At 38.6% G+C, this 23,303-nt stretch overlaps 1 protein-coding gene across 1 annotated transcript; it reads right to left on the reverse strand.

The window, feature by feature from the left end:
* Window positions 1–359: 359 nt before the first annotated feature.
* Window positions 360–21,481, reverse strand: PTDSS1 (phosphatidylserine synthase 1; the record flags this gene model as incomplete). The annotated part of the gene is made up of 11 exons (XM_009081413.1): window positions 21,394–21,481; window positions 19,829–19,873; window positions 17,529–17,653; window positions 14,279–14,437; window positions 10,711–10,862; window positions 8,628–8,769; window positions 7,521–7,633; window positions 5,951–6,016; window positions 2,388–2,487; window positions 977–1,045; window positions 360–449 (listed from the first exon to the last, which is right to left on the reverse strand). Coding segments are annotated over exons 2-11 (1,026 nt in total), but the record flags the coding sequence as incomplete, so codon positions are not given.
* Window positions 21,482–23,303: the final 1,822 nt, after the last annotated feature.

Here is a 23,303-nt window from a genome sequence, read left to right on the forward strand (position 1 = left end):
AGCTGCCTTAGCTTAGTACAGAGAAAGCTGCTTATGACCACCAGCACTGTACTGACTAGCCAAGTGTCAGTAAGAACACAAGCTCCAGGGCACATTCTTGACTTACTACTTAACAAGCATAAATAAAAAGCACAATTCACATTCATGTGTTTCAAATCAAACACGCAATGTTCAGCAAGAAAACCTGTCCACAATAGTTACGAAATGCATAATGCCCTAAACCGACAAGAATAGCCTGGAGTAACAGGAGAAAAATTCAGTCGACTCGTTAAAAAATAAAAACATTTCCAAGAGTTAGAATGAAAAAAAGGCATTAAAGCACAATAGCTTTGCAGATGATGTTGCCATTTCAAGAATACAGCTACAAAAGTGCCAATACCTCTGCTGAATTTAGAATGAAGCCAGGAAGCATCTGGACTGTATGGGCTGTCTTCACTTTCTGATAAGGTCTGCAAAAACAAGGACACATGTCATTGGCATGTTGGTGGTTCTTGTGATCAGTAGTTCTCCCATTTGTAATTGAACTTCTAAACTTAAACTGCAGAAGCCCTGATAAAACATTCAGGCAGTCCTTATGACTTTTCCTTTTCTAATTAGAAGGTACAACATAGATGAAACAATAAGAACTCACCACTTGACACGTGATCTGTTGTGTAACCAAGTATTCTTAATATTCCCCTAGCATTCCACCTGTACAATAGGAACATTAGCTAACCATTCATCCCTGAATGCTCTGCTAAAATTACAGCCTCATTTTGAGTAACTAAGAGGACAGCATTCTTTAGAAACCACAGTGTAATTTGGGATCTGTCCAAGGCCTGCTGAATTCAGAGTTCTTTCTATTGACTTCAGTTAGGCTCTGGACCATCCCCCCTCATCCCCATTTATACTAGCTCTCGTAAAGAATTCTAATATCTAGGAGCTTTGCAGTTTTAACTCTAGTATAAAAAAAAACAGGCATTTTTTATTTAAGTACCTTTTCTCGGTGGCCGTAGTACTCTGCGTACCAAACCATCCCATATAAACACAGGAAAGTCGTAAAAGCCTAAACAAGGGAGGAGAAGAAAAAAAAAAAATCTGTAAAACTTTTTTCAAATTCCTTACTGGCTCAAGGTCGCAGAGTCCCTGGAGATTTCGCATTCAGATTTTCATGCTCTGTTTCTCCCTGCATCTTTTGTCAGGATGAGTAAGGCTCGTGCTTCAACTTAAAGCACACAGATTCTGCCACCATGGGGTATGCAGACCAGTTCTCAAACATGAAAATCAGCTCACTCACAGCATGATTTCTGTCCATACCCTGTACAGTCATCATACAAAGGCAGCTGGTAGGCGCTTGTAGGGATATTATTAGGAAAAACCAGTCTGGGAGAAAAACGAACTTTCCTTCTCCCTGCCCCATGCCTCAGGCTAGTTACATGTTTACCTTTGTGGTTCTCTGATCCGGGAAGCAATTCAGTATTTTTCTCCTCTGCAGTTAGCATGATTTCTGTCCATACCCTGTACAGTCATCATACAAAGGCAGCTGGTAGGCGCTTGTAGGGATATTATTAGGAAAAACCAGTCTGGGAGAAAAACGAACTTTCCTTCTCCCTGCCCCATGCCTCAGGCTAGTTACATGTTTACCTTTGTGGTTCTCTGATCCGGGAAGCAATTCAGTATTTTTCTCCTCTGCAGTTACAGGAATAAAATCATCATGCTAAATAAGAGAACAATAAATTCTGACTCCCCATCACCTGTTCAAACTGCATTCCCAACTAGAAGGGAGAAGTATTTATCTGTCAGCCCATTATAAATGCCTTATTTTTCACTGACCATGAAAAATGTGTTTGGCATCACAGCAACAAGTCTGGCAAGACAAACGTCCATTTACTGTTATAAAATGGGCATTTCATGCTGCATTTGCAGTAATCACACTGAAGTACAGAAAGTTACAGGCTGAGAATGACTTGCCTGATAAAGTAGGCTTGTTTATGTAGTTGTAAGACTTGAGTGTGACATAACATGCATTCCGTATTAACACTAGCCATTAATTCCTGTTCATTTCAGCAGGCAGACACTACAGCAAATACCACCAAGTTAGGCTCAACTGAACTGGCATTCTCTCTCAAAGATAGATAAAACACCCTACACTAGTGTTTGCTTCATTGTTATGCACCAGTAAAGTGGTTCTATTCTGCTGTGTCAAGAAACAAGAAAAAAGTTATTCTAGTCCCTTCAAAGTGAGTTCTAAACAATGTAGCATTTGCTTTTCCTAAGACATGCACAAAGCTCTTTACCAGCATTCCCCCACAGTGCTCCCCTGCTGCCAATGTTCCAGAGAGGAAGCTATTTAGATGCTTTCAGTGTTTTTGTCGCACTTTATGTTTCACATGAGAAATCTTACTTACCACACAGAGAAGCCAAAACACAACATATAGTATTTGTGTTTTGGAAAAAAGATCTTGTCCAAACTTTATGCACACAATAGCTTCGAGGAAAGCAATAACCCTGTGAGTAAATGAGAGGGAAAGTAGTTACAAACACCAATGATTTAACTCCCATGTTCACAACCCAGTCCCCAGACAGTCAGCACCAAACAGGCACTACCCTCTAGTGAGCACACACCTCCCTGACACCACCATTAACTGAAATTCTTTGGGAAATTTATTTTTCTTTCTATACTTTTTTCAGCATAAACAGCACACAAAAAGTGATTGACTGGCAGTTCACCATTCTGTGGGGCTCCAGGGAACAAGCAGGAGTGTGTGCCAACAGCAAAGAATTTTTGTTTGTACACATTGTGCTTTAGCTTTCACCAGGTATAAGTTTATTTTCCACACAAAATATCCAGCAGACTCTCGATGGATGAACTAGAACTGTGTTTTGTGTATTTCTCTACTGGTTGTAAATTTACTAACATTCTGAATGGGCTACTTTGCTTGCTTCACATGTTTTTGGTGAGAAAATACACATGAAACAGCATTTCAAATTCTCGAAGAATCCACACATTTGCTCTGGGTAATCTGTAAACTCAGGTCCACACTACAGCATCAGAGGACTTTGGGAGAAATGTGAGAAGAAAACTGCAGTTTTTACTTTCCTCTCTGGCATTAAAACAATCAAAAAAGTATCTGCAGCTCTCTCCCCACTACCAGGTGTTTACTTCTTTTCAGGTTCAAAGCTATGAAAGCTTGTCCACCACTTGGTGTGAAACAAGTGGTTATGAATCCAAAGCTTCCATCACCTGCCATGGAAATAAACTTAGTTTGTATAGGTCCTAAAAAAATTACATGCGTTTAACAAATCCAAGTGTAGAAATGTGATTCATGCAGGAAAAAGTGTAGAAAACTGATTCATCTCAATCTGAAGCAAATAATGAAAAACAGTATTAAATTTATAAAAGTTTAATACTTAACTTGTTCAATAGCAATTTCAAGGCTGCACATGTGAGCATTGCAGGAAAACTCCTCCTCACGTATGTGACCTCACTTAAGATCAGGTCACATGTTCCAGTCTCCCAAGCCTGACACTGCAGGGCACATTCCCTACCAGCACTGTCCATAACCCAGGAGTTATCAAGAATGGCTCTACTACCTGTCGGAGAAGACCCAGTTTTCCTCATGACAGAGTGAGGAAAGACATGTGCTTGACTTAACCACTGGTTAAGTCAGAGATGGTCCTGGTGCAAATAATAAATTATAGCTTTGCCTATACTATTTAATGTGACTTGCAGCATGATGAGTGGGGCCAAAACACACACCCAATTGACCAATATTACAAATTAATGAGGTACATATTAGTAAAAAATTGAGAGCAGTGCTACTCTGTTGGGTCACCAACTATTTTTCCTCTTTATTTTATATTACTTTTACTGATCCAGCTGCAGATTTAAAAAAAATAATCACTAAACCAAACTACAGCAGTGGGAACTGAAATATCACCATCAGGAAACAAACGTGGGGTTATGATATTCTCAAAGGTATAAACAAAACAATCAAGTGATTTTCAATAAGGATTCAAAAAACAATACAGCTGTGTGTGCTGCATTTATACACCGTTATTCTTGTCAAGAACTCTTGGGTTAAGTACATTTTACAATAGGACAACTATTACAGTTTATGAAGTGGTAAATCAAAAGATAGAAGAACGCTAACAGTGAAAAGTGTTAGTGTCCTACTGAGGGATGATGGGAATACTTGATAGAACTAAGGACACTAAGTTTTTATTCAGTCAAAATGGTCTTGTAACATCCTAACAGATATTCCTTTTTGAAAGGTTTCATCTTAATGAAAATGGAGCAGTTTCAGCAGGGCTGTTGCACTGGCCTTGCTCATGCCTTACATCACCTACTGTACATGTATCGAGAGTGATGCTTCAATATATGTCAAGTTGCAAAGAACACACTTCCATACGAATGAAAGGCACTAATTTTAATTATTCCCATGGTTAACTGTTAAGAATTCACTTTGTGCCTTTAGAAGTGTGTCTCATCCGTGACATATATGAATATTGGAACAGGTTGCCCAGGGACATTGTGGCTGCCCCAAGCCTGGCAGTGTTCAAGGCCAGGCTGGATGAGGCCTTGAGCATCCTGATCTAGTGAGGTGGTGTCCCTGCCCATGGCAGGGAGGGTTAGGACTAGATGACCTGTAAGGTCCATTCCAACCCTTAAATTCTATGATTCTATATACTTGCTTTGAATTGCTTCAGAAATTATCATCTAGATAGTTAAATTCCTGGAAGATTTCTGCTTTTTCAGCAAACAACAGAAACTCCTAGTGTTGCTCTGTTTTTTCTGGTAGATTACAAAAGTAAGCAGTATCATGGAAAATACTTATTCCATGCCTATTTCCCATGATTAGATCTAACTGTAGGTGAACATTCTAGTGCAGTTCTTGTCACATAATCGTATGTATTTGGGCATCTATCTATTGACACATATGACATTAATGCGTGCGGTAAGAGCTTTGAACCAGAGATGATGGTTTCTGTAATCCTGAATTTTTTTAGAACCAAAAGGCAAACATTCAGTATCACATCTACCTTCATTTTGCAAAAGAGTATGTTTACATTCTTTGTCTTGTATGAAACAAAAGTTCATCTTCCTTTCTTCATAATGCAGAACTTGAAAATTCTTCCTCCAAAATAATAAAATTGTTTGAAATGTGTCTTCTATAAGACTCTAAAATTACCATATATAGTTGATAAAATATCCTTTTTCATACAAACATCTCAATTCCTAAATAATTTAAACACATATTTCAGTAACATGTCTGTATATGCAAAATATTAATACGGTTGATCTGTAACTGCTAAGATATTTATACACAAACAGAGAGAGGTTATTTGATTCTGACAGTAAATTAAGTCTGTGTAAATTAACTGTGTGATGAACTAGTTATCTTCAGCTCTAAAGCACCATTCATACCAAACTCAGAAAGACAGGTTACTCTGACACATGCATTAAAGGTCTCCTCCATGAGACAAAGAGATTGTAGCCAAGGAAACCATTGTTCATAGTATCTTCCATAGAAGTAGTTGATCGGGGTGGTTTGTTTCACTGTCTTCTGTTGTGATTCTGCTAACAGCAGCAATGCCCACCTGGACAGTCAGGGAAATATTGCCCCTGTAACAGGCAAGTGGTAGAGGCAAAAGTTTTATCCTTCTCACCTCACTGAGAATACAGGCAGCAAGGACAATGTTAATTTGAAGGAGCCTAGCTTTATCCAGCAGTTTCCAGTTCTTCCTTCTGTTCTTCTCCTTACTCATTCTATCACATCCCATGTTCTGCCTCCAAATTCAGAATTTTCTTCTCCTCTGAACTTGCAAAAAGAACTTTTAAAAAATATCTCTGTTCTTTATTCCAAAACCAACACAAGACAAGGACTGGCTTCATGGAAAGCCTGTTCCTGTGCTGTACCTACACTTAACACTTGTCCAAGTGCTTCAAGAATGCAGCAAGAACACTTACCCGAACACCCAGCACTGAGTTCCCACCCTCTTGCACTGTGTATCTGTGAGGTATGCATAGTATTGCCTGAGAAGGGAAGCAAGAAAATTCTTCAGTGAAGTTGAAAGTACCAGGAGTATTTACATTTACAAAACAACCTTATGTTACAGATATATCTATACTGAAGATGAAGTGCTGATGGATAAATTCACAAGCAATCATGCTGGATGTCTATCAGATGGCTTCAATTCTAGTAGGATAGATTATCACATAGATCAAATAGCTTGAAACAACACAGAAAACAATCCTGAGAGCAAGAACTGGGAAAGTACCCAAACTAGTAGGTTAACAAAGATACAAATTTGTCTCCTGCCTCCCCACTGAACCTCCAATTCTTATAGGCAAAGTACAATAGTTTCAAAAGAATTAAGAGAATCTCCTACTTGCTCTAGTTTGTCTTTAATAACAATTGCATTTTCTGGAGAGATGTGGGATTGATTCTTGAAAGAAACCAAATATGGCTACTCCATATCCTGTTTGAGTGGTCTAACCACTGGCATATTTTCCTCTCCAGAACAGAGTATAATTTCTCACTACTTTGAAAACATCCTTTGGAGACATCTTGCTCAGTTCTTTATGCTCTGGAATTTTAACAATTTAGAGAGGGGAATTCCCAAGAAGTGTAGCCAAAGCTCCTTTTCTCAGTCTCTGATTTCTGTTGACAGGTGGGGAAGACAAGTGTTATTAATCCAAGAATACAAGGACTGATAAAGAATAAAGTCTTGTATAGATGTGCAAGTGCCATTAAAAAAATAAATATTTAAAAGTGCACCTATACAATAGCTTATAGGACGTTTAATGTGATTTATTTAATAGTGTGAAATCGCTGCACATAACAGCTGTATTTTAGGAATAAACCAATTCATGGCTGCCACTGAACTGTCCAAGGTAACGCCACTTTATTGATGAATGGGAAATTCTCTGCCTCTAACTTGTGTGCATTCTTTCTACCTCCAACTATGTCACAGGAGAAAAAAAGACTCTGCTAACAACACGAAATAGCATGCATGACTAAAAGCAAACTAATATTTCCATATAGCTGTTAAGGTTGCATATGTACTGTTCTGCTCGCACTATATGCTACTGCTCTATCTTATAACATGCCAATATTTCCTGCAGACAAACAGAATAAGGAGCTGTCAGAAAAAACAACAGCTCTATTGTGTAGAAGAATGTAGCTACACTTCTGTGAGCACCTGACTCATCAACTTGGATACTTTCACGTGCGGACCTCAAAGAGAACATATGCTGCTAACTCACAAAACAGGGAGTTGCTACACTAACAGAAGATCGAAGAAACTGGTTCTGCATCCCTATGGAAACACAGTTGCCTATATACATTTTACCTTATTAGTTTCCTTGTCAGAAAATATACTTTATGGAAAAGTGTTGATTGTTTTGCTTTTCATAGTGGCAAAAGCATAAAAATTTCTTGAAATGTGCCATACTCATACAACTACATGCAGTTCTTGGGTGACTTGAAGTTAAGCTACTTTAAGCCAAAGGAAAAACACCATGGGAAAATCATTACCTTACAGTGGGTGCTGTAATGATTCCTATGAAGAGAATTCTCCCCCAGCTTAAAGGGTGGCTTGCTTGGAACACGAAGATATGTTTCAAAAAGAATGTGTTCAACTCAGTCAGCTAGAGAGGAAAAAAAAACGCTAGTTAAATAGTGTTCAATTTACTGAGTTAGTACAGTAAATGTGCAAAGATTAATATGGAAACTACAACAAGGAAGGAAAAGTATTTATGCTCCAGTATAGCCCTGTTGGTTAGATTGAACATTTAAGGAGTCTAAGACTCCTGCTCTAGAACAAGCAAGGAATATACTAGCAAAACAAAGAATTCTCCCCTAGACACCTCTATGAAAGTATTTATTCTCTTTCCAGAAACCCATTAAGGAACTAGATACTAATTCACACTGCAAAGGTCTTCTGATACCTTTCATATCCTAAATCAGGTATGAATGACCAAGGCAAAAAAAAAAAAAAAGTATATCAAACATTTCTGGTACTGCTTTTAAAAACTAAGGAGAATTTTAAAAAAAAACAAAGTAAAAAGTTTTAGTTTTATTTGCATGAAGTACAAAAGTAGTTGAGACGCACTGTGGAGTCCTGCTGGATCAAGGCAAGAATTCTGAGTATTACTGATTCTTCCAACAGTCAATGGGAGAAGAAAGAAACAACTCAATCAACCAACCAACAAAAACTCAACACCCCAACAAACAAAAAAAAAACCCAGAAAAAAAAACCAAACAAAAGAAAACCAAGCCACAAAACCCCCCCACAAACCCAAATGAAACAAATATCCCCCCAACAACACAACTAACCCAAATAAATTAAAGAGCCACCACCCCGACCCCCCACTGTCTAGCAGTTTTTACATTTGTATCAACTGCAAAGAGCAATCTGATGGCCAGTACAGAAATCTGCACAGCAATTTGGTTTTTTCCAGTGATTCTGTAATTACACTCCTGAACTATCATGTAACTCCTGTGAACAATACCCTGACCAGTTCTGCATTATTAATTCATTAACTATGCATTTCAATGACACACATACATGGCATTAGTCTGACATGGCCAACAAGTAACTGAGCTGATGGCAGCTTTGATTTCACATAATTTATTTCTTACCTGCCAAATGATCATGAAAAGGTAGATTCCAGCCACTCTCTGAAATGAAGACTTTGGGTCAAACCAGCGGACATAGGTCCAGCTGGCCGGGGTGAACTGTAATACAGCTCTTTTGATTTTCCCTGTGGTTGTGTGAATGTCCCTAAAAAAAACCAACACAGTGGCTGGAGTAAATACAAGGAATATGCAAGAAAAGGGGGAAAAATGGGAAAAAAAAAAAAAAAGGCAACAGTCATGTTACTGATGTTTCAGAACAAACACATTTTCTTTGGACAGCAGAGATCTTCACAGACACAACTATGTACCAGGCAAGGGTGAATTATGTAATATAATCTATTAAGCATTTCAGTCAAGGTGCCTATTCTGCTATAAAAGTCAACCTTTATCTACCCATAGTCAGTAACTACAAAACATTTTTCATTCTCTCCACAAAGGAAAAAATTTAAAACCTGCAGCCCTCTTGGAAAACCTAGAGGATATTTCTTCCTATTCTATGTGGCCACTACTCTTATCCCAAAGACTCCTGGGTCTAGAGCTTGCTGACATCAATCCTTCAAGAATCTGTCAGATTCATTATTCATTAACTGTATAAGGGTCTGGCTCCACAAGTGTCAAAATACTGCACTTCCAGCACACATAGCCCCTGCTGTTCTGATATTAGATGCACGCGGACCTCCTGGAGAGGTGTGATAGCACTGCTTAAAGCTACAAGCTTTTAAATTCCCTTTTGAAAGAGGATTTTTACAGAGGCTCATCTGACAGATGTATTACTGGTTCTTGCTTTTGATAACAATAATTCACATGAGCAACAGCATCCAAAGGAGAGGGAATCTAAGAAAAACTCAGAGCCTCCTCTTCTGAACGAATCCTAGCAGGGCTAGAAGGCAGTTTTCACCCTGTTATTTATCTGGCCCTTCTGGTCAAAAAAAGAGAGACCTTAGGTTAGGGACAATCTTGTAAACTGCAAGATCTGTGTTTATTCAGTGAAAAAAAAGAGAAAATAAATTAAAAGGGCACAAGCAAAAACTTCTCATTCCATGCAGCACCTTCATATTAAAGATCAAAAAAATATATACTCATGCATTTAAAAGAATGTGAGGAAAAAATACTCCACAAAGACAGTAAAGACCAGTCATGTCATAGATATTCTGCTGTTTAAACTTTCATCGAGCTCTCTCAAAACAGAAGAGCCATCAACTCTGACAGAAATGCGGGAAAATTGAATTGATACTAAAGGCTAGATGGTACTCAGAACAATTAACAAATTTGTGAGTAAGATAAAGTAATACAGAAATTCATGTAGGGTACAAATTTGGAAGTCAAGATTTGAGCTCCTTTTCCATCTCTCAAGGCAATTCATTGTATTTGACCCTGTTTCATCTATACTGTTGGTAGCATGCAGACAACCATGCTTGCCACCAAGTGGCAGGAAAGAAGGCAGGAGAGGGGCAAAAAACTATGGAAGAAACCATGCTGGGACAGCTAGGAACTGACACTTACTAGGTCACAAGCTGTCGCTCTTTCACACAACAAATGCCTCTTTATTTAACAATTACTCCATTTATTTTAGAGGGCCAGCAATGGGGTAATGGAATTCACAGCACAGGTACAATCAGCCTGACACCTCTTTTGGAATTACAATTAGTGCTGACAGATTGCCACACTAATGCATCATCAAGGTGAGCCCAAATCTAGTTTAAAACAAAATGTATAATGAGAAAACAGTAACAACTTGTTTTGCTCCCTGCCTTCCTCAAAGTTTTGTGTACAAAATAAATTGAAAATGCAAATAGCTTTACTACTTTAAATTTTCCATTGGCATCAATGCCTATAACTTCAGATTGCAAAGGAAAATGATATATACAGTCATACTTACAAATATATGTTTCACAGTAGCATTACTATGAGATGGATATTTAACATTTAAATTAAAACTACAGCATTGTTAGCACAGGCAGATTGCACACTACTTCGATATCATGTGCATTTTACATATGCAAAGAAGGTGGTCTACGTCCCAAGGAAATCAATTTAACATTGTAACATCACACATAATGCTTATCAAGCTTTAATTTAGACCTACTTGAAGCTTGCCCAGTGATAGGTCCTCATCTCCAAGAAACGACAAACTACCATGCCCAACCAGATGCCACCCCCGTTACAAAGCAGGATGTCCAAAATGACTTGATCCCACCAGCATTCAGCAAAATTAGGCAGAAGGTGCATGAAGAAGAGCTACAGAATACAGCAAAAAGATTCTGGGTGAGAAACAGCACAGAATTCATGTAAATTCACTTTTTAAGTACACATTCAAAAATCAGCTTTTCAGTACATGACATACTTCAAGGACATGAGCCACAACCACTGAAACTTGAAGGACATACTTCCATTAACTTCAGAAGGCCTTGGATAGAACCACACAGGACATCAGAGGTTTCCTTCTCCCCATTTCCTTCTGGGGAAGGATATCACACAGTTCTTGGTCTCTCAAAGATGATACACACAACATTCATAGAAACATATGAAACAAGGTGAACTCTTGCATTCCTTGGAAGAAATAAGGTGGCTTGTGCTTTAATGAAGACAATCTATGTTTTATATTTGCTAAACTGTTTTCAGTAGTATGTTTTCTAAACCAGCAACAAGATGCAGTAAATAGAATGGATAAATGTGTACGTAACAGCTGTCAATACTAAAGCATGTTGGTGTCCAGGACTTAAGCCTTGTTCTACTTCAAAACTCAATTATTTTCAGGAAATTTAGTGACTTTAAATAGATTAAGAAGTCACCAAGATGTCAGACATTACAAGCTTGGTTGATATACTTGATGCAGAATGGCTCAAGAAGTTAAGAGGACATTCCACTCTCCCTTCTTGCTTGTCTCTGCTAAGCACTAATGATGAAAATACTTTTGTGATGAAGACACTGGAAAACAGGCCAGAACCAAGCCAACATTAGACTGAAGAGCTGACACCATCTGGATATATCAAAACATATTCAGTGTCAAAGATTTACCCTGAAAAATGCACAAATCACTTACCTCTGAAGCAACCTGTTCATTTCACCCAACTGAAGACCACTATCAGGCAATTAAATGTGCTTACAGATACATTTGGTGGCCTTACACTATGGATGGAGTGAGGGGAACAATCGGCCAGCGTTAAGGCAAGATATAAACATAATTTACCAAGACCTAGAAATGGGTTCAAGAGAAAATAATTGTATTCTTTATTCTATGGGAAAAATCACATCAACCAAAAAAAAAGAGACTGGAAAAGTTAGCTAGAAATCAAGACACCCATGTTAAGTAGTCTCTTTGGAATACTGAAGGAGATACTTAACAAATCACATAGCAAACTAAAGAATTGCACAAAACCAGCACAAATTTTGTCAGTTCATGTACATACACTGTGGATTATTGGTATGATTTTGTAATAAAGTATCTTTAGTTAACAGATATACAAATAAAGTATTGAAAAATTCAGATGTGGAAAAAGGAACAAGAAGAATGTTTTCAGTATACAGACAGAAAGAATACTGGTCCATTTATAGTACATTACAGGGACTAATACTGGCAATGACAGCTCCTTTGAATATTCTTGCATGAGTGTATCAAGTGTATCAAAGTCACTTGTTTTCTTTGACAAGGCTATGGGAATTTCAGCCTGTAGAAAATAAAATTTGAATTTCCCTTCAGGACCCAAGCAATGCAATGCTGTTCATTATCCTGCCAAAGTTTTCCTTTCATGTTTTTAATTTAACCTGAAAGGGACAATAGCCTACAAATCTCAGTCTGCAATGATCCAGATAAAGACACCAGAAGTTAAGAGACAATAAAGCAGCAAAAGCCAAAGCACAGGTGTAAGACAGACCCTCTCTAAGGTGCTACATGCTTTCTCAGAATGAGACACCAAGGTCTGCCAGCATCCCAACTACAGCCCAATAATACAGAGCACGAGCCAAGTTTCCCACTTCAGACCAGGGGGCCAGCTGAAATCCATTAATCCTAATACGAGATGCAGTTAGATCCCTATGTAACTGCCCTGATAACTTCTGTAGGTTTCTAATGATTCTACTGAATTATCTAATGCATCAAAAATCCATTTGAGCATTTACAACAGTTCAGATAGAGAGATTTACTCTCTCTATGTTGAAACTTATCCAACACATTGTCTGTGCCAATAATCTGCCTTTCAATAAGAGGAATACTAGACACCCCATGCGGTGTCAAGTTGAAGACAATGGTTGTGTAATGGTAAGAGTATGAGTGAAACAAATCCAAATATATTCTTTTCCAGAGGGAAAATATTAGTACATGAACTAGCAAAATTGGGTTTTGTGGATGGATACTTGTGAAATCCCATCTTAAGCAGTTTCAAAATCACTTAGAAAACAGCATATCCTTCAATGCCACAGAACAAAAACATGTTTTGTAGAGGAACTCCTTTCAAACCCAGAAGCTTAACTTTAGACAAATAAATCCCTATGTTTCTGAACTGCAAATGCTTTGTCAGATGAGACAATCATTCTCAAGACAGCAAGATTTACAGAAAACTGATTTTAAATATTAAATTCAGGTGTTTACATCTACACTCGATATTTCAAGAGTGACAGGTTGGACTATGCTGTTCAAAAGCTGATAAAAACTGGATTTTTTCTCCCCTCTGAATTGTCCGAAGAATATAATTAAATTAAACTAATTTTTATAGAAATACACCCCTGGGTTTTAGATGATATATATTCCACTCATCAAACTCTACATTATATGCAAACAAAAATGTTTACAGTAGTAATTAATCAGCTTGAATTCTTAAAACAGATCTAACAATAAGGATCAGAAGTCCAAGCAATACTCATTTGACTGAACCAAGAAAAATATCTGCATATTTTTTATCCAAAATAGGATTTGAAAGCGCCAACAGTCAAATGTTGGGAGAACTGTGGTAAAGCTAGATAACAAAAATTAGTCACTGGTCCTACAACCTTGGTGCAGGGGATTACACTGCATGTGAACTAGCTTAGCTCTAAGTCTAGTAAATAAAGACAAAACAACACATTTTTATGGCAGTGAACATGAATAAACTAAGCTTGTAGAGTATAATTTAATGAAAGAATGGCTGTGCACTCAGGCCTCATGACAGAAAACTACACAGCTACCATTCCATATAGACTTTAGGTGGGTCCTCACCTCTTCCAAGGGGATCCCTCAACTCCATTTCACTACACATTACACACAACTATATGCAACATATAACACTGTTGTATGTGGCACAAGGGGATGATGACAGTAGATCACAGACATTGCAAGGTGAAAAAGGAGAACAGATGCTCTGAATCAGGAAATATCTGAAGTAGCAAAAGTAGCATGACTCCCATAACAGCAGAAAAATAAATTATGAATGGCACCAACTGGCCTAGACTTCCCTCCTATTCAAGCAGTAGTAAGTCACTTACCTAAAATCCAGCTCGCTGTTGTCTACTAATTCAACTGCATCAATTACTCAGCATCTGGTTTATAAGGCTTAAAATATAAATCTGTACTGAGGACTAGTGTGTCATCCAGTCATCCTTCTAGTAACATTCACACTTCCCCCCAAGAACAATTAAAGTCTCATGCATTTGCTTATAATGAAGACAACAGGGTGGCCTACCTCAGTGAGCTCCCAGGTAATGCTAATAGTCCAGCATAGTCCATAGCTACGGATCAGCAAAGCCTTCATAGCCCAGCCCCAGAAATGCCCAAAAGCAAATATATCAAAGTGGCTGAGGATTCTCTCCCAGGTGATAACATGACAGTTCACAGCATACTCCTGTCAAGAAAAAAATTAAAAAAAAAAATAAAACCAACAAAAACCCCCAAGAAAACAAAACAAAAAAACCCCCACCAAACAACAAAATCAACAGACAGCTTCAGAAAAACTAGAATGGGAGAAACATCTTTCTATTCAGTGTAATGAGCTTGAAATTATAAGGACATTAAAGTAAGGATTATTTTGCTTTCCTGTCCTTCTAAACTCTGTCAGAAAACTTACAGTATTAAGACTCAGTGCCATCACAGTACAGCTCTGCTTTAAGGGGAGACAGAATAGACACTGGTGCCTGAAGAAGCATGTATTTCTTACGTAACAGAGGAACAGCAAAAGAAATAAAATCAGTAATAACAAAACCAGCAAACAGTACTCCACAAAATAGCCATTTTCTTCTCTTTTCTTTGGAGTCTCGATTTGAAATAACCACCTTTCCCCATTTTCATGTTGTCTGGTAGTCAGATGTGGCTCATCAGTGGCTAATCCTCACCAGTTTGTGATGTAATGTTACCAGACTCAGTGTTCACTTCAATGTCTTTTGTGTCTTATTTTCCTCATGAAAGCAATTTCCCAGAACACACTCACATTAAGAAAGTTCAGTCACAGGGCTGAATTAAAAAAAAACTTTAATAAAATCAAAGGGAATTTGCTTGTTTGTCCCAGAGGAGTGGTAGATTCCTTAAGGATATTAATATTCTAGTCACCAATAACAAAGGAAACGTGTTCTCTCAAAATGTTGTACAGCAAGTGCTAGAAATCACTGTCCAACAAGAAAAAAAATCTGTATGCCAACAGGAGGCTGCATCTGGGGAGTTCTATCTCATCGCTGGGCACATACTGAACTATTCCCAAGAGGAAAAGCACATTTTAAAAAAACCCCTTGCTCTCCAGCCCTCCTAAAATACATATATTGCCACCTTCAGGTGACAACACAGCACTGCTCAGTGCTGTTGAACTAAGAAGGATTCTCTTTCAGGCCAGAATTATTGCTAAACGTGCACATATGAACCATGATCCAAGTTGAAAAGGAGAAAACAGAAAGGGATTTAAATCCTGGTATCCACAAAAAGAAGAATGCATTGGCTTCACACAAATGTTTTTATCAGCAGGTAGTTAAGGCCCACTACGAAACTGTAAGTAAGTAACCCTTTCAGCTGCTGCTTCATGAAGTGAAAGCATGGTACTGCTTCTTGTGCATGCCAGTGCTGCTGGTCATTCAGAGAAAGGTGCACCACCTGCTCTACGAATGGCAAACCTACAGCTTTAGTGCATGTACCCAAGAGATCTGAAACTGGCTCACTTGCCAGCATGAAAAGCATAGAATGCACCACAGAAGGTGCAAGCTTCTAGCCACACCATGATATCTATGATGAATGAACACCAGGTTACTTCCAAAGTAAGTTTTTTCCTAAGGCTTCTGCTTTTATTTCCGCTAGGGCTTTCCCCTTTCTATCTCATCTTTCCAGCTGCAGCTCTGCCAGTCATACAGTGACATGTGTTGAACTTTATTTTACACCCAATTAACTTTGCCAGTCCTGTGCAAGAGACCAAGTGACTATAGTCACACTTTAAAAATTTTCTCAACCTTTCTGTGACAGTATCAGGATTACAAAGTAGTACAGAGTAAGTTTCCACTGACTGCTACAGTCAGAGAATCTGCTGTACTGTGGTTCTGTGCCAGTAGTAATACTAGTCCTCCCCTGACTTGAATCTATTTATTTCTAACTTAAATGACAGGAGAGCCAGGTGAATCTGACTTAACAACAGACTACTTGTCTCGGTTCCCTTTTGTTGCTCAGCAACACCGTGAACACCCATGCTCAGGCTCTATTTAGCCATGTGTCCTCCCACCACCCTCACAGCTGGCTGCCCACGCCTCACCACCACCACACATCTCCTGCAGAACCAAAAGTCACGGCCCTACTCCACATGCTGGAGTTGCACAACATGTACTGCTGATCAGCTGAGGTACAATACCTGAAGCAACCATAGTTTTCCAGCTAAGGAGCCTGCATGCAGCCCTCACTATCGATCAACTAACATAAGCTTACTGCACTGTAAAGATTTCCATTCCCTCTTATGTGCTACAGGGCAAGAGTTTGCATCCACTGCTGATGAGGTGCTGTGCACTAGTTTGCATATGCAGAAGACAACCAGTGTATTTCCCTACTCCAGAGGCACAACTCCTGTAAGAGCACCTACTATGTAACAGGTGACCATGTTGGGCAGGTGCACAAGCCCCAAGGGAAAGGGAGCACACTGATCAGGTGATGAGCAGTAATTTGATGTGATAATGAGGAGAGAAGGAGTGGCAACTCTTGCCTCTCCATGCAATAAGCCTCCTCTGCTTTGTGATCAACAGCTCACACTCGCTTCTGCTTGTCTCTCAACACACCTCACATACTTCTCCTAGGCCTCTTTTTACAACCTCAGCTCCCTGTGTTAGTGTTCCCAGCCTGAAGGGGAATGTTCTCTGTATTGAAAACTCTTCACAAGCTGCTCAACAGGCAGAAGAACAAAGCCTGGTTTTCCATGCCACTCCAGATTATGGTCTATGGAAGTAATTTCCCAATGGTAACAGTATCAGTGCTCAGCTGAGTGACTGGAAGGCAGCAGAGTTCTGCAGTTGCTGTACCTGGACTTTCACATACTCCATAGAGTGCCAGTCATATAGTAAGCTCTGAGCAACAGACCAAAGTTCTTTGAGTGCAGCATCATGGCACCAAAACACCTTATCTGCACATCATACAAGCTTCATTTAGATACTACCTTGCTAAGTCTACATTCAGTATCCAGGCTCATATTCATCACTTAAATCCAATGCCACTCCACTGCAAACATATATCACATTCCCAACTGCACACGCCTCTGAGCATCTGCATTAGAAAAAAAATTACCGAGAAGACTGTTTTTTTACCAGTTGATTTCAATGTAAATAAATGGTAGTTGACACAAAAGGCTCATTGGCTCTGTCAAGTATATAGGCACAAACTTGCACTGCTTGTGCCAGCAAATTCAGATTTATCCCTTCCCATTCATGTAAAACATGCTAAAAGAGCCAAAATGTACAACAAATAGTGCCACAGATACATACCATAATATCTGCTTCCCTTGTGGCATATCGAAGATTAGGATCCAACCAGTACATCACTGCTTTTACCTGCTCAAAGTTAAGGAAGAGCACGAACACCAGGAACAGAAAATACAGCACACTGAGACCTGCAAAAAGACTCAGTTTTAAAATCATGTTCACTCATAAAACTCCTTGGAACACAGTGTCCAAAAATCTGCTTTAAAACTGTTGCTCTCTACATGGACAGTTTGCACAGACGAGTTTCCACATACAGTGGCTACATGCAAAAAAGCTGAAGAGACTCAAGTCAGATGGTAATCTCTTAGCAGTCAGCCCTTCATATCACAAGTTATACAATATATGGTCCACTGCATGAACCTAATCAAAACAAAATCAGTCTAATCAGTTTAGACATGAGTAGTACAAGGCTGTGATCAGAAGCTCTTTAGTAAGAGATACATTAGGATCCATGATTGGATTAGCTCTGCCCTTTTTGCTTTAAGTATTCTTGGTCTTACTAATGCAGGGCCCTAAGCCTATATGCAGATTTCAATGCAAAGACCAATTTAATAATGCCACCTGGCAGTTCTGAGCTGTGCTGGCAATAGAGAGTAACTACAATTATAAACTTATGCATGTTTGAGTTACTTTTGAGATCTTAAAAATTTGCAGCTCAAAACTTTTAAAGATAAATATGATTATTATTTATTTTCACACTATTATAAGCTATGAAACACTATCGCATTTGGGAGTGCCAGTCCTCTCCTCCCAATGTCTGAATACGGGGGTTTTTTTCCTAAAAGAAATACTTGTTACAAGTTGAGTCCTAGGTGTTGGGAGCACATCTTTACAGTATTCAAAAGTTCACAGATACCCAAGACCACATCTAGAAGAGGCACAGAATCACTACTTCCGCAGTCTCAAACTTGTATCCTGCAGCAATGCCATGGAAGGCAGAAAAATTAATGTGAATAAACTTAGCATCTGTCATCCAAAATAAACTATTAAATTCTAAAAAGGTATTTTAAATTATAACTAGAACTCACACATTAATAATTCCCCGTGTATGCTAGAAAGTAACTTTTGTGCAAGTATACACATGAACAGAAAGTATACAAAGAGTCCTCTGCAGTCCCTCCTAAAAACACATCAGGTAAACAGATGTCACACTACTACAAGAAGCACAGCCTGCAGGCAAGGGTGCATCCTGAAATGCTGAGGACACACTACTCCTGCCTTTCATCTACCGAACAGGTCTGAGAACTGAAGCATTGCTACATGAGCCAGGCCAGAAGAAGCAGAATTACACAGAGAAAAATGCAGCTCCTGATTTTGAGTGCAGTCTTTTCCCAAAATTAGAGGGGATCAAGCCCTGACAGTATTCACATTGAGAATGACCTTTTCCTTTACATTTGCTAAATCCTGAAATGAGCAGCAGGACCTGTGTTTCCCAAACTTCACAAGAAGTAGGAGTGTTTAAGGAGCACTATCTAATCAGCAGTATCCTCTCAATGTCAACAGATGAGTAATCAGCTACTTTGGGAGGCTACTTATTTTTAGCTATATAGGGTGGTAGGAGAGAGAAACATTCAGTCCCTTAAAAAGAAATAGATCAGCTTTTAAATCAAATGTGTCTAATTTTCTGCAAACATGCAGTCCAGGATATGCTCTGTGAACCCTGAATTATTTCAAAATAAAGTTCCTTATGTGTTTGCTGTATAATCAGATGTTTAAGGAACAGAATTTCACTTTTTTAGCTCTGTAGTTAATAAAATGATTTTCCAAACTATGAATGCAACTGATATTTACAGGTACTTTTAATGAAATTATAAGAACATAAATATATGCATATTTAGAATATTAATAAAGGATGGTCAGCGATACAATGATACGATTTAATAACTATAAAGTAATAGCATACATTGTCAATAATGAAAAGTAGCAGCCTACTCAACTGGATTTACAAGGCAGATAGTATTTGCAATAATTATAAAAAATCCCATACCATTTTGGGGTTGGAAGAGATGGCAGTAGCAAAGGTGTGGGGGAAGCACAAATACAAAACAGGATTAAAACAGAGTATCAGAATGAATGATCTTCGTTCGATGATTTAATTTACACCATCCTGACAGAGTAAGTACAATTACATTCCCCAGCCATAACTAAGAATAGATTAAAAGCAACTGCTCAGAAGTAGGAGGGAAGTGACATTCACACAAGTTTGACGCACAATTATGGTTCATGACAATTCCATTCATCAGAAAGTTAAAACAGCAGTTCCTGCAGAAGCAATGGAAAAGCCAGAAACACAACAAACTTACCAAAAACCATCCTCCATATTGCAGGGTGAGGACGTGTAAAGGGTCCTGTGGACAGTAAACAAAAAGCTTACTAAAAGACAGTCAATAAGAACTACAAAATTTACTTTTGAGTATATCTCATACGAACACACATCACTTCTCTGTCAAAAGACGTAATATATCTGAAAGTTTAGGCTCTATGTTTAAAAAAAGAAATGTAACAGCTGATTTCAGGGTGCAGACAAAATTTTCCCCTATTTTTGTGGAGTTATTTCCAGAACAGCAGGATGCTGTTTGTTCAGCAAACACCACACTTTCAATGTCACCTGAGGACCTCCTCACCTGGTTTCTTGACTATAGGTCACACAGAGCTTGCTCCCAATGAAGTCATCAAATACAAATTTCTGTGTGTTAACAAAGAAATATGGTGCTTAGCCTTCAGACTTACATGAAATGTGACCAAACGAGCCTCCTGAAGCCTCCAAACTGAGCACCATCTATACCCGACAAGAAGTAAGATACCTATGCTCTTCACCAGTGCTAACATTATTTGCTTTAGAGCCAGTGATCAAAGTGGTTTATTAGATTAAAAACCTCTCAGGTAATGTGAAGAGCAGAGAAGGTAAGTCAGTCAGGTGAAACTGGAAAATCACTAAACATGCATCATACCTTTAGGTAGCAAGAAGTGGCTGAACAAATATCATCAGCACACACTGTGGACCACTCTTTCAGTACTGTATGCATAAAGCTCATTTTTCTCTGACATTCGTCTTTTCAGGGAGCACTTTGTGAAAAGTGTGGATTAAGGATTTTTGTTTTAACTTATGGGAAAAACACATCCCAAGTCTGAAGTACAAAGCTGCGTGGAGTGCAATCACTGTTTTATCCTGAACACTGCCAATCCTGAGGCAGTTGAGACTCAACCCAAGAATCATGCTTTTGCTGACAGCCATAAGTAAAAATCAAACCCCCCAAACAAACAAACAAAAACCAAAACAAAGAATCCCCCCCCCCAACCCAGAAAGAAGCATTTTCTCCACGGAATTGTGACACACAAACTTTTTTACCTTTTTGCAATTTCTGCTCCTCATGTAATTCCCCAAACTTTTGTCCAACTTAACCTTGTACTGAGCAACTGTGGTTTTACACTGTAATAATGTCACTTAGACCATTTCTAGCTATCACCAGGCTTCTAGTAAGTTCTTGATGTATGGTGCCATACCTCTGAGATTTTGCAGAATGACACCTCTGTTAAAACACACTAAGGCAGACTCCTTTAAAACCTTTAAGGATCTGTCGACACCATTACTTAGCAATCTGAGCTGCAACTGCACATCTGCAAATAGGACACTGATTCTGAGAACTTGACTTCCTTGTTAAATACAGACAAGCTATAAATAAGACATTTTACTGTTATCTCTGCTCAGTATGATTGCAACCCATTTTTAGGCTGTTCCTTAACATAAAGGAATTTGAAAAAAGTAAAGTAAAAAACCACTTAAAATTAACATTTAAATAAAAATAAATATAGTGGCAACGAAGAGAAATTCACATAGTAAAAAAAGTGAAGTAGAAACCTTACTCACCATTAGGAAAAGCTAGAACACTGATGATTAGAAAGAAGAAAATCACAGAGAGGATACCCCTCCAAATATTATCCTCTGGGACAGAATCATCCCTAAAGAGACAGACAACATCAAAGCGTTAAATTACACTATAAGGATGAAGCCAAAAGGCTTTGCAGATATATTATTTAAATAAAAACTACATGGAAATTAAGTATAAGAAATACACATGCTGGTTATATATTAAGTCAAGACAGCAACTGCACTGATTCTCACTCTACACTTCTGGGTGTCCCTTTCTCACAAGAGTTAAATGTTTAATCAACACATGCAAACCATAATCATTGTTAGAAGTCAGTGTAGAAGCAATGACTAAATTTAACATAAGGTGAAAAAAAAATACTCCTGCTTTGGTGCTACTCGCAACACTCTTCACTTCCCCTTGCCTATTCCCAGTGCCAAATGCCTGTGGTGAGTCCAGAGAGGGCAGAAATAACAACTACAATCAGGCTATGGAAATAATGAATATACAGCTTAGAATCTGTAGCAGAGACACAGGACAACTTAAAAGACCCAAGGAAAAATATCAATTTGCTTTTAGATCTATTAAACCAAAGCTCTGAATAAAATAGCAGCTATTATTTGTTCTACTGTCATATTATGGCCCAAAGAGAGAACTAAGAATTCAGTTTGGAATGCCAAGGCAAACTTGACTGAACTCTTCTCTTCCTTCAGGCAGGTAGGATATAGTGTACAGCAGCAAGATTAACAAAATAACCCTCACTCAAGTCTTCTAACCAGCAGACAGCTTCTGGATACTTCAGTAATGCAAACAGAAACCAACTTCAGACTACCATAATACAAACAGCTAATATTTCATAATGTATCACCCAATACAACTGAAGTTAAAGTTTTACTCTCTGGGTTATTTTCATGTACTTAGGATCAGTTTATTTATTTAAGTATACTCCTTTATTTATTCCCACCAACATGATAACAAAAAAAATTCCCAGTAAACTTCAGAGGGATAAAGCTCTTCCTGGCAAAGCATCTGTCGCATTTCTGGATGGTTCAGAGAAGAATCCATGACAGCATAAATGTTCTCCATATTAGATATTTGCTGCAGTGAAAAAAATATTTCTTACGTAGCCAAATTATTTCTCTTTCTTTCAAAACTGAACCTTAACAGCTCCACAGCAGGCTTTCATCACTGTGAGGCATTTAAGCACTTCAGTTTAACTGTATGACAGGAAAAAGTGCATTAAACATGAATGGTTTCTCTGCAGGCCTGAGGGACTCCCCACAGCATTTTTGCTAAACCAGCCCAGTCCAGATTTACCAGTCATTTTCCAGCAGCGACACTGCACAGGCCGACACTTTACACCAGCTATAAACCCCAAGTTCCAGAGCTTAATTCTGGCTCCCTTGGCAATCCCAAGAGCCTCATGCCATCCAGTGTGCTTCCCAGCCAGAGCCTCAGGCTCTGACGGCTCAGACAGCAAAACCAAAACCGTAATCCTCTTTTAACATATGCAAATAACACACACGAACATGCTGTCACATGGCTGCCACCAAGAGCATGATTTTTTGAATTTATTTTCAAGAGACAACAAATAACTAGAGTTACATCACAGCATTTCATCATGACCAAGAAAGAAGTGAAAGACACTGTAACTGCCTCACTTAATTGCTGCGCCAACTGGGATGAAGGGCTCTCACCTTTCCCTATCAGGATTCTGAGTACTACTCAGCTTCGGGAATGCTGTCCTAGTCATTTTGGCACCACTTCCCCCCCAATATCAACAAAGATGCTGCATGTAGTGTTAAACTGCATTTGCTTCCAAGTGAGTAGCAGAGGCATTTCATTTTGGCTTTGCAGATACCTTTCAAAAGGGACAGACACCCAATCTTCTTGCCAGACGCAGAAAGAA

This window comes from Acanthisitta chloris, unplaced genomic scaffold (genome assembly GCF_000695815.1).
Source record: "Acanthisitta chloris isolate BGI_N310 unplaced genomic scaffold, ASM69581v1 scaffold46218, whole genome shotgun sequence".
Taxonomy (NCBI): domain Eukaryota; kingdom Metazoa; phylum Chordata; class Aves; order Passeriformes; family Acanthisittidae; genus Acanthisitta; species Acanthisitta chloris.